The sequence below is a fragment of the Haliaeetus albicilla genome, chromosome 14 (genome assembly GCF_947461875.1).
Source record: "Haliaeetus albicilla chromosome 14, bHalAlb1.1, whole genome shotgun sequence".
NCBI lineage: Eukaryota > Metazoa > Chordata > Aves > Accipitriformes > Accipitridae > Haliaeetus > Haliaeetus albicilla.
This window is the reverse complement of record NC_091496.1, coordinates 13,681,298-13,696,240: the sequence shown is the minus strand read 5'-3', so window position 1 is coordinate 13,696,240 and position 14,943 is coordinate 13,681,298. Positions and strand designations below refer to the sequence as shown.

General features: G+C 37.7%; 1 protein-coding gene across 6 annotated transcripts in view; it reads right to left on the bottom strand.

Moving 5' to 3' along the window:
* The window catches only part of GSAP (gamma-secretase activating protein), a 47,904-nt gene that overhangs the window by 22,899 nt on the left and 10,062 nt on the right, over nucleotides 1-14,943 (bottom strand). For 5 of the 6 annotated variants that reach the window (XM_069801758.1, XM_069801757.1, XM_069801754.1 and 2 more), the window contains 11 exons: nucleotides 14,650-14,719; nucleotides 13,489-13,535; nucleotides 12,068-12,172; nucleotides 11,071-11,130; nucleotides 10,317-10,360; nucleotides 8,945-9,091; nucleotides 8,611-8,696; nucleotides 4,621-4,698; nucleotides 2,268-2,345; nucleotides 1,709-1,801; nucleotides 207-424 (listed from right to left, as the gene is read on the bottom strand). In XM_069801758.1, the coding sequence (XP_069657859.1) occupies nucleotides 207-424; nucleotides 1,709-1,801; nucleotides 2,268-2,345; nucleotides 4,621-4,698; nucleotides 8,611-8,696; nucleotides 8,945-9,091; nucleotides 10,317-10,360; nucleotides 11,071-11,130; nucleotides 12,068-12,172; nucleotides 13,489-13,535; nucleotides 14,650-14,719 (1,026 nt within the window). The remainder of the gene's footprint in view (nucleotides 1-206; nucleotides 425-1,708; nucleotides 1,802-2,267; nucleotides 2,346-4,620; nucleotides 4,699-8,610; nucleotides 8,697-8,944; nucleotides 9,092-10,316; nucleotides 10,361-11,070; nucleotides 11,131-12,067; nucleotides 12,173-13,488; nucleotides 13,536-14,649; nucleotides 14,720-14,943) is intronic. The other variant, XM_069801756.1, reaches the window with a different exon arrangement.

The window sequence follows — 14,943 nt, the reverse complement described above, 5'->3', positions numbered from 1 at the left end:
ATGAAGTAGTGATACAGAGATAAATGTTTTCAGGACAGCCTTGACCAATAAAGCAATTCAGGCAGCCCAGCTGATGAGGCTCTTGGCACTTCCAAAACATGTGAATCAGGACTTTTCTTCTTTGGCTGGTATCATTCATGCCCTGACGCTGCTCTTTGTATACGACATCAGTCACTGAAAAAACTTAGAGGAGGTTCTTTTCTCACCTGCATTTCCAAGTCTTCTGTGTGTTGGAAGTGTAACAGGGCACAATGTAGAGCTGCCAATCTCTCGCTGTCTTGTTTGCTGTTCTGCAGGAACTGTAGTAAGGCGCTGTCACTGATGCTCACGGCATACATACTTCCTATGCGGCAGTCCAAGACTGTTGACGTGAGTGGGGATTGGACGGAGCAGTTTTGCAACATGTCAATTCTTGCATCCTCACCTGAAGAACATTGGTTTGAGAATAAAAAGGACTAAGAACACAGAATTTGGCTGCTTCCAGTATTTCTCTTAAGACTCCCAGGTCCCCAGCAGTAAGAAAGTCTGTCTCTTATACTAGCTGCTCTGGTATTACACTGAAGAGGAGGAGGAATGGTGCTGGCTGGGTAAAGGAAGTAAATGAGGATCACAGTCCATACTCAGTTCTCTCCTTCCCTACTGCTGAAGCAGAGAAGGTGTACAGACTTGAGGCTCGCAATTCTGTCACAAGACAAATCAGAGTACATAGGATGGAACAGAGAAGGGCACAAGGCTAGTAATAGAGATGCAACACTAGAATTTGCACCTAAGCGTACTGGTACAGTTCAGAACTGCTCGCAGGCAGAATCATGATACAAACTTGTATTGGTGGATCTCTTACCATCAATCCCAATGGCCAGAACAGGAAGGTTCTGCTCTATAGTTACTGATTGAAGTATCAGATCAAAACCACTTTATTTATGCTAGTACTAAGGTTCACCACCACAGTACTATACAGTAGGATTCCAGATCCTTTGCATCAGAGAAATCAGGCCCACCATGCAACAGTGATGCTTTCCACTCATTTCTAGCAGAACAGTATTTCATTATGCGTATACAATAGGTATTAACTTCCTGTGATGCTGCCCCTGCACCAGTTCCCACTACTTACCTCTCCTTCACCCAATCAGAACAACAGATTTCTGTTTTCAAACAAAGCCCCCCCTTCCAAAAATAACTCACTTCCCATAAAGACATGTTTTTTGGAAACGAAATAACGTGCCTCTCAGATGAGACTCTAAATCAAATTGCATCAGCCTGATCAGGTGAAGGAAACACAGATTTCCTCTCCCCACACCCTCCAAACACACACATTTACAGCAGCTCAATTGGAGGAAGGAAATGTAAAATCAAATTTACATCTCCATGTGAAATTTGAGAACAGTGGAGGACCAAGAAGCATGTGCAAAGATGGGGGAAGGGAAACTATGAAACCAAGGCAAAGAATTTCGAATTCAGTGAAAGGTCTTCTTCCATTTCATAACAAACTAGAAGTACGTAATAGATGAAGTATGAAATGTCACTTCAGATTCTCTTTCTAAAATGAAAAGTGGCAAAAATGCCATTCTTATTTTTTCAATGTCTCTCCTTCTTCTTCAGAACACTGTGCAATAAAGCAATTGTTGAGAAATACAACTTTCATGTCAAGAGATTTGAACAAGTTTCCACTACAACAATAAAATTACTTCAAGCAGCAGTCTTACTATACCTGTCAGAAATAAACTATAGCACAGCAGGTCAGGATGCTCAATATTCAGGAGGTGCAGGAACTGGCCAGGCAAATAAGCAGCCACATAATAGTCTATTTAAAGAAATAACAGTGGTCAATTTAGCACTTGTTCACTTATTTGCTTTAAGAGGCTGCTTCCCATGATTCTCATCTTGGCCCACTTCTCTCTGATGGAATTGATTATATCTAGGAAATATAAAAGGAGTTAATTAAAAGCTGCTGTTACATTAACACAGGAAACACTAGCAATACATTTGCGTTTCCAGGGGAGGATTCAAGAGGCTTGAGACACTCAAGAACTCAGCAGCTGATCTCCAGAGCAGATTCTGAGGCAATTTCAGAGGAAGTTGCTTACTAATACTGAGGTATTGCAGTATCAAATGCCAAATATAAAGTTAAGCAAAAAAAGCAGCAAAATAACACAACTACTTAAAGTCAAGAAAAAAAATCCTTTCCTTCTAGAGAAGGGTTAGCCATTTGTCTCCCTGCTGGGGACAGAGAATGGCAGTCACACAGGGAAGTAACACAAGTAACCTACCAAGATTCATAAAAGCCACTTCCTTCAATTGATGAGATTCTGTTCTTTCTAGAGAAACTGTAAAAGTTTTGTTGTAACCTGGGGAAAAATAATAATATTTTTTAAAAACCCAAACAATAAACACCATCTGTTACAAGCCAAGTATGAATTTATAGCTAGAAGCTTCAGCAGGCCAACACACCCAAATAGGGATATTTTAGACTGTTTTATGGGCTTGTCTGCAGAGACAGATTTACTTCATCCTAAACAGAGTTGCTGCATACTTAGTAGACCTGCACCCACACAATGCAGTTCTTTAGTACGTGGAAACTAGCCATGCACTGCACAGCCTATACTCGTGTTTAAAGAAGCATTCCATCCAAGAGCAAGCTTGTGTAAAAATACCTCCCCCCCTCCTCCCGAAAAAAAAAAAAACCCAAACACAAATCCTTTATGTAGCTGTGCTTCACATGTTGGTGATCTTTCAACTGCTTTAAAGAATTTCCAGATTGTTTATCCGCATGCCCTACTGCTGTAATTTAGTTCAGCTCTGTTTAAACATAGGCTAATTTCAGACCTGCTGTGTTTGTACGGGCTTTGCATCAGCACAGCTGTTATTTTATTCTAGACTTGCACCACACTACTTCTGGCATCCAGCAAGAATGACATACAACCTTCAAACTTCCTCAATCTCTGAGAAAAGCTGAAGATTAAAATAACTAAAGGAGACAATGACTGGCCTCTAAATGTCCATGCTGCAATATCCTAAACGCTGAATGGTGTCATGATCAGGATGCTACTTAATACTGCATGAAAATTCAAGATAAGATGATAGACCCACAGTTTACAGGACCACCAAGGAAACAAGTAGATCACGAGCCATACTTCAGCCACTCATCCAGGACTTTGATTCCTGACCCTAGCAGAGAGATATGCTTTATCTATGCTGCAAAAAAAGAAAAGTGAGACCTCGAAGACCAACAGCAACACTACAGATGGAGTATCTAAACCAAATAGTTTTTCACACAAGATACTGACTGAAGTTTGCTTGCAATGAGTCAGTATACTCATGATTACCACCCTATTACTTGCCACTGCGAACACATGCAAGCTAATACCAGCACTGAAGAATACACCTGCAACATTGTGACTTTTGTGTTTATGCTGCATTCAGTAACTGCTTTAAGGGGACAAGAAGCTTCCTTCCAAGTTTACAGATGCTACAGCACAGACTGAACTCCTTACATGTCTCAAAAATGATGCTTATGGACCTGATATACCGCTGCTTCTCTGGGTCACCTCAGAACCAGTCTTAAAATTCTCTTGTATGACTGATGAATCTTACATGAATCCACAAACAGCTCTGCACCAAACAACTCCATTCCATGAAGGTCATTTCAGATGCAGCTGGTCAATGTCACCATATTTATCCTCAGTTTCTTCCTCGTACAGATAGGGATGTACAAGGGCCATGGTTGGCTCCAAGCAATGCAACCACCCTTCAGCTACACATCAAGTACATCTGGGGAAATCAGCCCGTCACAGCAGTTACAATGCAGGGTGCTGCCACACCCAGAATGGACTTTTCCAATTTGTTAATGCCTTCAAGAACACAAAAATGCAGTTCATTCAATCTCACAACATTCCAGCAGCAAAGCAACATGTTAGTGCAGCTCTGACATACAAAGAGTTTCCTGACACAAGAAAGCAAACACTTGAAGTAAAACAGAGGTATGTTGTCCACTTGAACAGTTACTCCAAACTATGCAGCTTCTCAATTGAGAAATAATTCGCCTCTCTCCTCCATCTATCAAATGAGAAAGATCTTGCTAATGACAAGTTTTATTCTGATCAGAATAAAACAACGTTCTTTATTCAAGGAAAAAAAAAGGTCTTAAAATTAAGAGCTAGAGCACCACTTACATAGCAACTATTCTTACAGTCAGCGGGTGTTGCACCTCTTGCTGTGAAAATGACATGTTGAACTGGAATTCTAAACAGACATTCAAGCTAAGAGCTGTTGGCTCTATTTCCCATACAAATGCCTTATGGCACAAGTACAACACACCTGCAAGCTCCCACAGATTTCACTGATGCTTGTGCTCAGCATGCCGGAAAGTCTGGCTAGAAATAAGGGACCAAATTAATAGCCACTCACAAGGCCATTGGTTTGAAGCTACCCATTTAGCATCAGGCAGGAAGTCTACAGCAGGAAAGTCAACTTTGCAGCTGAAGGCAGCTGCTGTCTCTAAACATCAGCCACAGTAGTTCGTCTGCAGACTTTAGTAGTTACTTGTTTTGCAAGGCATTCTATGACTCTTTCAGCAAAGTGACATTCTCCAAAATAAAGCATAACTTAACAGGTTAATCTTACCTTTATGTAAAAAATATATGGAGTACCTTATTTCATCAGGAGTATCAGAGGCTAGACTACAACACACACACAAGCCTCCTAAAAAGACAAAAAAGGAAAAGAAAATTGACTTGTCCACCTGAATACCTAGACATCTTTATGCTGCACAAAATCAAGACTGTCTCAAATTAGAAACTAAAAATAATCTCACAAAAAAGGGAAAGATTACAGAAATATATATTACATATCTCTAACCATCAACTACCTAGCAAAACACAAAATAAGAGAGAACAGAGGAAGCAATATGGCACAATGGAAACCTGGGTTCTGACATGGCCAGTTCTTCTCAAGAAGTACATTTTTAGCCCTTCCCAGTAGAAATCATGCTTGCAGCCAGAAAACTGATCAAGCCTTTCTCTCCACAGACTGCCTCAATCTCTAGATATTTTCTGTTCAGGGACTGTCAAATATGCACAGAACAACATAGTAAAAACACAGTTTGTTTGCTTTCTAAGTAATTTCATATGGGCAGCAGCACAATACACTACTAGGACTTTCTCATACTAGCAATGATAGTCACTTCTCCCCTTTCCAGCCCAAAGAGCTGTTAATTTCTTTTTTAGGAGAAAAGTCACTCCCTGGCACAAGCTTATTTCAGCCAAGGTACTCTGTGCAGGAATGCTCCCCACTCCCAGCCTAATTCTAAATCAGACTGATACTGTTTTGACTCCATTGGATGTTAGCCCTCTCTCCATCTCTTATAAAAACGTTAATCCACTTACTCTGATGCTTTGGCAAGCTACTTTGGCATTCATGTTATAAACAGCTTCCAAACCACATTATCCCAATACAGTTGTGACAGCTAGGCCACAACTATGACCATTCACCTTTTACCTTTACTGAAAGTTTATCACTTAAAAGAAAAAAAAAAAAGTAATACTAATACAGATACTGTTCTATAAAAAACCAAAGGTTTATGTATACAAGGTATACAGAAAAAGGCACAAAATAAAGGTTTATGTATACAAACTATACAGGAAAAGGCACAGTACGGAAAAAGTGCAAGTACAAAAAAAGCACAGCTACCAAGGTATTTTACTTGGTTAAAATAACTAAGTGCACCAAGTGGTGCAGGGAAAGCTTGTTGTCCTGTTGCACCTATAAGGTAAGTGTTTCATGCAAAGGCAGAACCAGGTCTTCTACACTATCCATTTCAAAATCATTTGCAAACAATAAGAGCTGTAGCTAAATGCCACAAGGTGAGAAGACTCACATGAAGATATATTTGGATGGACTCTTATCTTTTCCGAAATAAAAGGGAAAAAAGATCTCAACCACAACAAAGTAATAAAATAAAAAAAAGGAAGCATTTAAAAATTACGTTCTACTCATACAGGGTAACAGCAAGTTACTAGATTCAGCAGAATTATGGAAAAAAAAATTACAACTCTGTCACTTGATAAATAAACTTCATACCACTGAAATTGTAAGAGTCGCCTATGAAGACATGAAGTTTTACCTAGGAAACATTAACTTCAAATTCCTCATTTCTGTTCATGCAGAAGCATAAGGCACGAGGCTGTACCAACATCTCGACATGGCATCTGAGCATCACAATTCAAACACAACATTGCACTGTGGCATTTTGTCTAGTTGTACTGGCTTAGGAGTGATTTGCCTCACCTAACTTCAGCCATCCAAACATCTCTCATTTAGACTCCTATACAGAAAATTAAGAAATATGGACAGAAGCAATCATCCTCTGGAGACGCCTATTTCTCTCTATAAATATAGTCCAGATGCTTAACTTTTAGGCAGGTAAAGTTAGGTGACAGTAATCCAGGGTTTATGTCATCTTACTGCCTGCGTTTTTTTTTAATACCAAGCAAATTTAACCAAGAAGAACTCCTGAAGTACTAAAAGAAAATGTAACAGCCCAGTGTTGTTTAAATAACCACTGAATTCTTGACATACAAAGTTAATTCTGAGACTAGAACTGCTTGATCTCAGCTAACCTAGAAGTACATAGGGGTTTTTATCTGGAGACATTTTGTCTGTGCTGACTATAAGGAACAGAACTACTTTTCTTCTACCACGGAAGTTTGAGAAAGGAAGAGTGATTTCATTCAGTGTTCAGATTGGCAGTAGCCAATAACAGTTTTATTAAATGGGAAATTGCATGGAATATTCCATTTTGAAGTTATGCCAATTATTCTTTGCCAGAGATGTCCAAATAGTACAAATAGGGATATTACCATTAATATTTGAAGCATGTTAGCAGTTCCACAGAAGGCATAGTCTGTGCCCCAAAGAGCTTGCAGTCCCGTTTTGTAAACCACGACAAACACGAGGCACAAAAGGAAACTAACTTTAGTGCGATTACCCACAGTGTTCGTGGACAACTAGATACAGTCTCAGTGCCAAAATCCTTTGCTCCAAACTGTCAGTTACTCAAAATGGGTTGTGTAAAGTAATCCTCAGTTTCAAACAACATTCAAATATTTCAAACAATGAAAAGCCACATACAATCTCATCTAGTAAGTGTATTTGTCCAATTATGTGTTCTACATTAAGCACAGTGAAAAGCGTGTGTGAAAGGTTCCACACAGAATTTAAATACTGCTGGCCAGAGAGAAAAGAATATTTTACTTCAGGGTAACCAAACAGCTGCCTTGTTGGAGGAAGACTGAATTTCATCCTAAACTAAAAGGAGGTGCTTCAATCTGAACAAACCCTAGACAAGTATAGGTTTAAAAGGAAACATATATATACACAACTCAATAACATTTTCCATTGTTGGACAGGGTGTCTGTATAAGAAGTAGTCTGTCTTGCTAAGAAAGTAGCCTAATCTACTTTTGGTAGATAGAAACTTGGCTTTCTCCTATTTCTCATTCCTTCCCTCTAATCTTTCTAAGTGTGCTGTCTGTATTGGTAAGTAAAAAAATCCGTGTAAGGTAACTGTATTTCACTATTTGCATTAATGGCCATTTCAACACAACTGGCAAATACCTCAGCAATTCGTCCATGTGCATACAGCACACCTTCAGAAGTGAGATGTAAAGTCACTTCTGCAACATGTCATATCCCTGTACAACTCTGTAGACTATTCAGAAGTTAAGCAGATACAATCTCTGCTTGGCTGTATGGTCTAATTTAGAGGCTGAAAATACAGGCATCTCTGATGAACAGATGCCTCTTGAGACCAGTTTTTAATTTAAAAAAAAAAAAAAAAAAAAAAAGCTCATGGCATGCATTAGGATGCCGGGAGACTCTTAACTCCTAAAGGTTTAAGGTACATTTTAGGTTTAAGTTTAAGGAATCACAAATATACTAAACCCTTAAGTATCACATGCTAAGTTTAGTATTACATACTTGGACCTTCTAAGTATCACATACTAACTAACAGCAACATGAAGCTCTTAGAATCTCTATTGCACATGCTCCATTTACGCATGGCCACTCTGTAACAGAATTATATACTATGTCAGATACACAAACAGACCTAGCCAAAACCTTCCCTGAATTTACTTTTTAATGCATTTTTCATCACGTTTAACATTAAATTGCTCTAATGTAATACATAACCATGCTTTGGTACCACCTGTGCTCTGAACAGAAAACGCTACAACATTAGACTGAGATATTTCACCATATAAGCGTGTGATACCAGTTCTTTGAAGATGGGCTACCAGAAAATTTCTGGGTGACTGTTTTATTGTTGGTGTTGATATATAAAACCCCAGGTACTCTTCAGCTCATCTTGGAATGCAGCTTTCAGAAGGTAAAAAAACTTAATAAACAAAATAGTGCACAGGTGCCTTCTCCCTCTCCTCACAGTTACATGTCAAGTATACTCTAAAGGAATACAAATCTCAAACATACAAAAAAAACCCATACAAAACCCCCCATATATATATAATGTCTTACAAAGAAAGCTAGTAATCAATTATGATTACACTGCATGGTAATTACTAGCGGAGATCATTTTGACAATACTTGTATTCATTACCTGCTTTACTTGTAAAAACCTGAAGATTCAAAGATTTAGATGCAACATCTTGGTCTTGACAGTGATCATATCCAAAATTCACAAGTCTATGAGCAAATAAAGATCACTAAATAAATCACTTCTTCATCCACAGATTCATCACAACACAGATCACGAGAACAGTCACTATGTAATCAACACATACTAATTAAATTATAATCAAATGTTCTCTAATGCAAGTTAAATTATGCTTTAACCAAACTGCTCAATGCTGTTAGAGATGAGAATCCCAAGTCTGCACACTTATCAGAAACCAACAATTTTGATTACACCTGAAAACTTCATATTCACTTACTGCAGCATTGTCCAACCATTCCTATACTTTGAAGTGAAAGCAAGTTCTGATGAAGTACTGGAAATCCTAACATTCATCATATGTGAGAACTCAAAGCCTTTGCAGCCTAACTCTGCGATTCTTACGTCTGGAAAGCTACATTTTAATCTGCAATTAAGCACACTAATTTCAGCGGAAATGCTTGAAAAGCACAAAAATCACACTCACATGGTACTTGTTATACCATGACATTCTTCTTCAGTCTCGTGCTGCCTGTGTTTTAATGGTTTTACATATCTTTAAAATCTACAAGTCCTACTTTTGCCACACAGAACATGCAACAGAAGATTGTAGTCAGTAAGCTTTGGCTTTTTTGTTGGGATTTCTTTTGTTTGGTTTGGTTTTTTTTCCAGAAGGAATATTGATCCTGGAGGGATTTTCCCCTCGGTCTTCTCCAATAGTTTTGGAAAACAACAACAACAAAAAAATTATACCATTGAAGCTTTTACAAGTGTTGGATTTTTTCAGTACTAAACGCAAGAGGATACACTGCCCCTTTAGGGCAACCTGCATGTGCAGTAGCACCACACTGAACCTTCTGCATAGCACCGAGACATTCTGAGAGCCACAGTTTGAGCAGGGTGGAACTCAACTACCTTCAGTTATTGATATCTGATCTAGTAGCGTTGGCCTCCCTTTTTATTCATAAAGAGAAACAGGCCCTTTTTGAACATAAATTCAACTGACTGAAGCTAGATGAGGATGAGGTGAATTACAACTGAGAGTCAGACCATCCTGACTAGTTTTTCCTCAGTTAAAAGGGAGCCTTAAGGAGACAAGCTCAGATGCAGTCATGTGCACAGGAGACACAGAATCAGACTAATCTTAGCCTTTGAAAGTGCAGGCTGCCTGGAAATAGCATGCTGGAAGAGAAAAAGAGTACAGGCAGTGTCTCATAAGCTATAAAGAGGAGCTACTGGTCTGGTTAACTGCCCAGTAAAACATGTAACAGCAATTAAAAGTGGAGAGCTTCCCTTGACAGGAATTTTGACATCACCACTACAACATGCCCTAGATTAAAACAAATTTTAATTTAAATAGGTACAGAATACTCAGAGGAAGGATTGTTTAACCTATAGCTAGCTCTTCAGACAATTTTTAAGAATGGCACCAAAAAGCAGTCAAGGATTAAATTACATTTTTCAGCTGACCCTGATGAAAATGAGAGGAACTGGAGGTTTGGACACAGTGTTCATATTATTTGTATGTTCCAGTACTATGTAGGCAACTTTAAACAAAGATAATGTGGTTCAGACACAAATTTTACTTAGGTTTGTAAAACATTATGCTATATATTAAAAGAAAAGCAAAACAAAACATAAAACCCCCTTACTTTAATCGTGTGTCATTTACAGAAATATCCAGGTGTGATTCCAGCTGTTAACCAAAAATGAAAACAAACCTGTTATTTAGTGAGGTCAGTATATTATGATTAATATTTCAGCCCAGTAAAACATGTCAAACTCATATTTCACTAGATTCAACATTTTAACAAAGTTTATTTACCGTCCTCTAATCACCCCCCCAAAACATAAAAGAGATTCTTTAAAAAAAGAAAAAAAGAAAATAAATTGTGAGATATTTAACCTCCTGCAGTAGAGCAAATTTCAGCCACTGGGACAAAAGCCTAGTAACAATTACACGTTCAACAGTTGTAATTTTTATGTTCTCTTCTCCATACTTTCACCACGACAGATTTTCCTGTCTCACTTAAAACTGACACATAGTTATTATGTGGTTTCTTTGTCTAGTGCATTTGATAACCCTGCTTTTCAATACTTGAGTATAAGATCAACATAATGTCATGAATGTCACTTACTTCTAGGTCAATAGCTATGCAATTCCACTGAAGTAACCTTACCGTGGCGCAATCTGAATCTGACTGAATATATTCTTGAAAAGAATACAATGCAAAAAAAAAAACCAACAAAACAAAACAGAAAAAAAAACAAACGGAAAAACAAACCCCAGTTTCCCTCTGCAAAAGTTCCAAGAACAAGACACTAAACAGATCTCTGTATCAGTGCCTAGAACACATAATTACATCCAACTCAAAACCATTGTATAATAAAATACTAATGACTTACTATTGAGTTAAAACTTTCATCAGGATAAAACTGGACACATTTTAAAGTACTCCTTGATTCCTGGAATTAAGAGGATGTATTTTGTAACTGATAAAATAGAAAGCATATCATATAGACTGAAAAGTGACTGGATACTCCACAGCGTTCTACACACTCAACCCACTTTGCTAACAAATATGCAGAACTTAGGGGACAAAGATGACTTTAAAAACCACATATAACCCCCCACAATAGCACTATGACATGCTTCCTTCCTGTGCCAGATCATTATCTGACAAGCATCTATAATTGCGTGGGCCCCCACCTGAAGCACAGCATTACATGTCTCAAATACACACACATATTCTAGAAAGTTAAAAAAATGTCTTCCATAACTACCTATATAGCAAAAGGAACAGTATCTTATTTTGGTCAGTTCAAAAAGGGTATCTCAAAGAAAAACAGGAATACGTTTCTCCATCACAGTTCACTTCCTGTTGTTTCCTAACACTCATATTTTTGGTGGCTAAGAAGAGTTAAGAAAAATCAATTTTAATTTACATAGAATACATCAAGTGCAAATAGTCTGCCAGTCAAAACAAAAAAACCCAAAGAGTTTCAGCATTTCTAGCCAAGAACCTGCCCTCATTTAGTCACTCAGTAAGTCTGTATACAACATACTTTCTACATGTGAATTTTCTAGATCAGAGGCATTATACTCATGACAGTTTTTGGTAGATTTAGATCCTTTTGAATAAAAGGCCTCTTTAAAGCCAAAAAACCTAACAAACTCACCCTTTTTTATAGAAAGTACTGAGACCACCAGTCTTCTTGCAATTTACTATACATAAATACCAGTTACGGCAAGTCTAGCTTTTGCTTTAGGTTATTTGAGGCAGGAACAAGACAGACTACTATAATGAAAAACAAACTCACACTATTATTACCCCACACACTCAAAAATTTTACTGTCATGAGACAGGCAGGAACAAAACTACTAGAATGACTTTCATCTCACCTTTGGAACAATGTAGAAGAGCCTTTGTTCCACCATATCCCATTGTGCCCAAATGAGATCATCTGCAACTCTGGCTCTTGGAAGCTGACCTGAGTTTTGAATCACCTAAAGGGAAAGAAAGAACATTAGAAGTCATCAAATAAAGTTCTGTAACAATTACGCACAGTCTGTGCTTTAAAGAGAAAAGCAATGACGCAAGAGGCACAAATAGTAAGGTGCTTAGAGGGAATATGCTACTCGTTAGCTCCACAAAGTCCACCTTTGTTGTGTGCAAGGTGCTCATTTTAAAGAGATCAGGAGCACAGTTTTCAGGGTATACCTACTATGAAATATTTTATTTGAGATTTCCTTGCTTGCAAGAAATTCACCAACCACTTAAGCTGCTCAAAGTGAACAAATTAAAACAGACAGCACTCTTCATCACAGAGAAGTGAAAACAAGTGAAATGTCACAGTCAGTTCAGAACCAGCTACATTAACTATTGAAGGAAGACTCGTTAGCTACAGAAGGGATTTCTGTCCAAATTCTCAGCCACGTGATAGAGAGTACTGACACTAGGGAAAGGGTTAGAATTGTGGAAAACTGTTGGGGTTGTATAAATGCACTCTTGAAAGATGTAGGGAGATTCCATGTCAACCAAAACAAATCTGTTTGTTAGAAGGACAGCAGATTGATCTGTTTTTTCTGATTACACTCTTAAGACTTTACTCCACTACTGTAGTCTAGCATATAAAATCCATCTGCTTTAAAAGCAATCACAAACTTTGAGAAAACCATGAAGGACTTCCAAGTGACTGAAAATCAGGACCTTAACTTTTTCCTTACAAGCCTACACTTGTCTCCATAAACCAAAACAGTGGCTTTAGTGACAATTCTTTACTATATTAGATGTAAGTTTATTAATAATAAGTCTTTTAAGCAGAACATCCACAATTTGTTGAAGACAGATTCATGTTAAAAACAGGAAAAGAAGACGAAGGGAAAAAGAGATCGGAAGATTTACAGTACTTGGAGTGTATTTAAGTTTTATGTCTTTTGTTTGTTTGCTTGTTTTTTAAATGAATCCTTTACTGGGACACACAGACTCTCAAAAGGCAAAGTTAGGAAGGTGATACTGCAAAGATTTTAAATGGTTTAGAAATGTATATACGCTATGTTTACTCCCAACTTCTAACACCCAGACACATTCAGCAACAAACAAAAACCAATAAAATGAGTAACTTTCCTCACAGATTACATGGTATGCAGGTTTTTCAATCAGCTTTGTGTTTAGCTGCATAAGCTGCCATACTATCAATACTTTCGATATACTTTGTGTTGCCCAAGTATACAACTACAAAAACAGTTAGTTAAAATTACAAATGTTTAAATTTTCAATTAAAGCAAAAAAACCTCAAACCCCAAGATTTTTCAAGTCTTACCACTTTGTGTTCTTCTTCTGCAACATGAATGTCAAATTGTTCAATATCTTCAAAATATGGAAAAAAAAATCATTACAAACATACATTATATGCTTTTATACAGCTTATTAAACAAATCTCACCTCTTGGAATGCTATAAGAACACATTAGGGCCAGGAAAGTTCAACTCAGTGTAAGAGGAAATCCGTGATACATGAACACAGGTGCCTATGCAGAGGCCTGGACTGTCTTCCTTTACTGACCTGAGGGTGGCTTCAGCCATACCACCCCTCTGGAAACAGTTCTCTGCCCACATCACCACAGCACCGTCAGGGAGAGTGCTAACTGAAACATGCCAAACCAAGCCAAGGAGCACACTTACAAAGAGCACGCAGAGCTGCATGCCCGTGCCTGAGACTACACCCTAGCCCTGTTCCACTTCCTAGCATGAACACCACCTCACGGTCCTTTCCCATGCAAAATTCCTAAAAGTTATTGGTAGTTTGCCTGTGCAAAGAGTGCAAGTTTCACCCAGCAGATGGTATAAATGTTTCTGATACAGTTCACAGCACTATGTGAACATACTAGGATGTGAACTCTGCCCACCCAAGTCCAGCTACCTAAAGGTTGGTGTCTCGCTTAGCAGAGAAGATGGGCCTCTCCAAAGAGATAGGAAAAGCGATCTCACTCTGTAATAAGACTGAATGGTAAAAGGGATAAACAGCCTTTGCAAAGTATCCACCTCTATCCATTCCCTCCCATTATAATAGGTTGAACATGCAAAGTTAGCTGAATTGAAGGAACTATTATCCTATTCTTATCCCACTTGTCATGTGTTAAATCACAATCCATCTCTCATAGTCAATTGACCTGCTCTGAATTCATATAGAATACTATAAAAGTCTATTTCAGCTTTTTTAGAAATAAAGATAACTGATGAATGCATGAACTAGTTATTACATGCAAGTAATTTCAAAGCTGGCCATTCTGCTAACATTTAAAAAAAAAATCCCATTAAATTATACAGTTTTTAAAAGACATTTGGACTACCCAGAATAGCTCATGCCCTTTTTTCCCCCGTTTTATTTTTTTTTTCTCCAATAAAAGTCTACCAAAAATATAATCTAAACCGGTCATCTTAAAGCAAAAGAATGACAATGTACTTTCAAAATATTAACTCACATTTATCTTCTGAAACTAGCAAGAGGCGACTCTCTGTAGAATTATTTCTGCCTTCAACTGGATAAAGAAACTATACAGAAAGTTTCACAAAAGAAAGTAAATAAACAAAGTATTTTAGAACACTTATCTAAAATGTGGGTTTTTTTTAAGCTGGACATTTACATATTTTTAAATTAAGAGAGGCACACTAATGATATTTAATTAATAAAAATAGCTATTATTACAGACTAATAGTCACCAATCACTATAATTGCAACCTTTGGAGGATTCAAAAGGAATAAAAAAGTAGCCTTC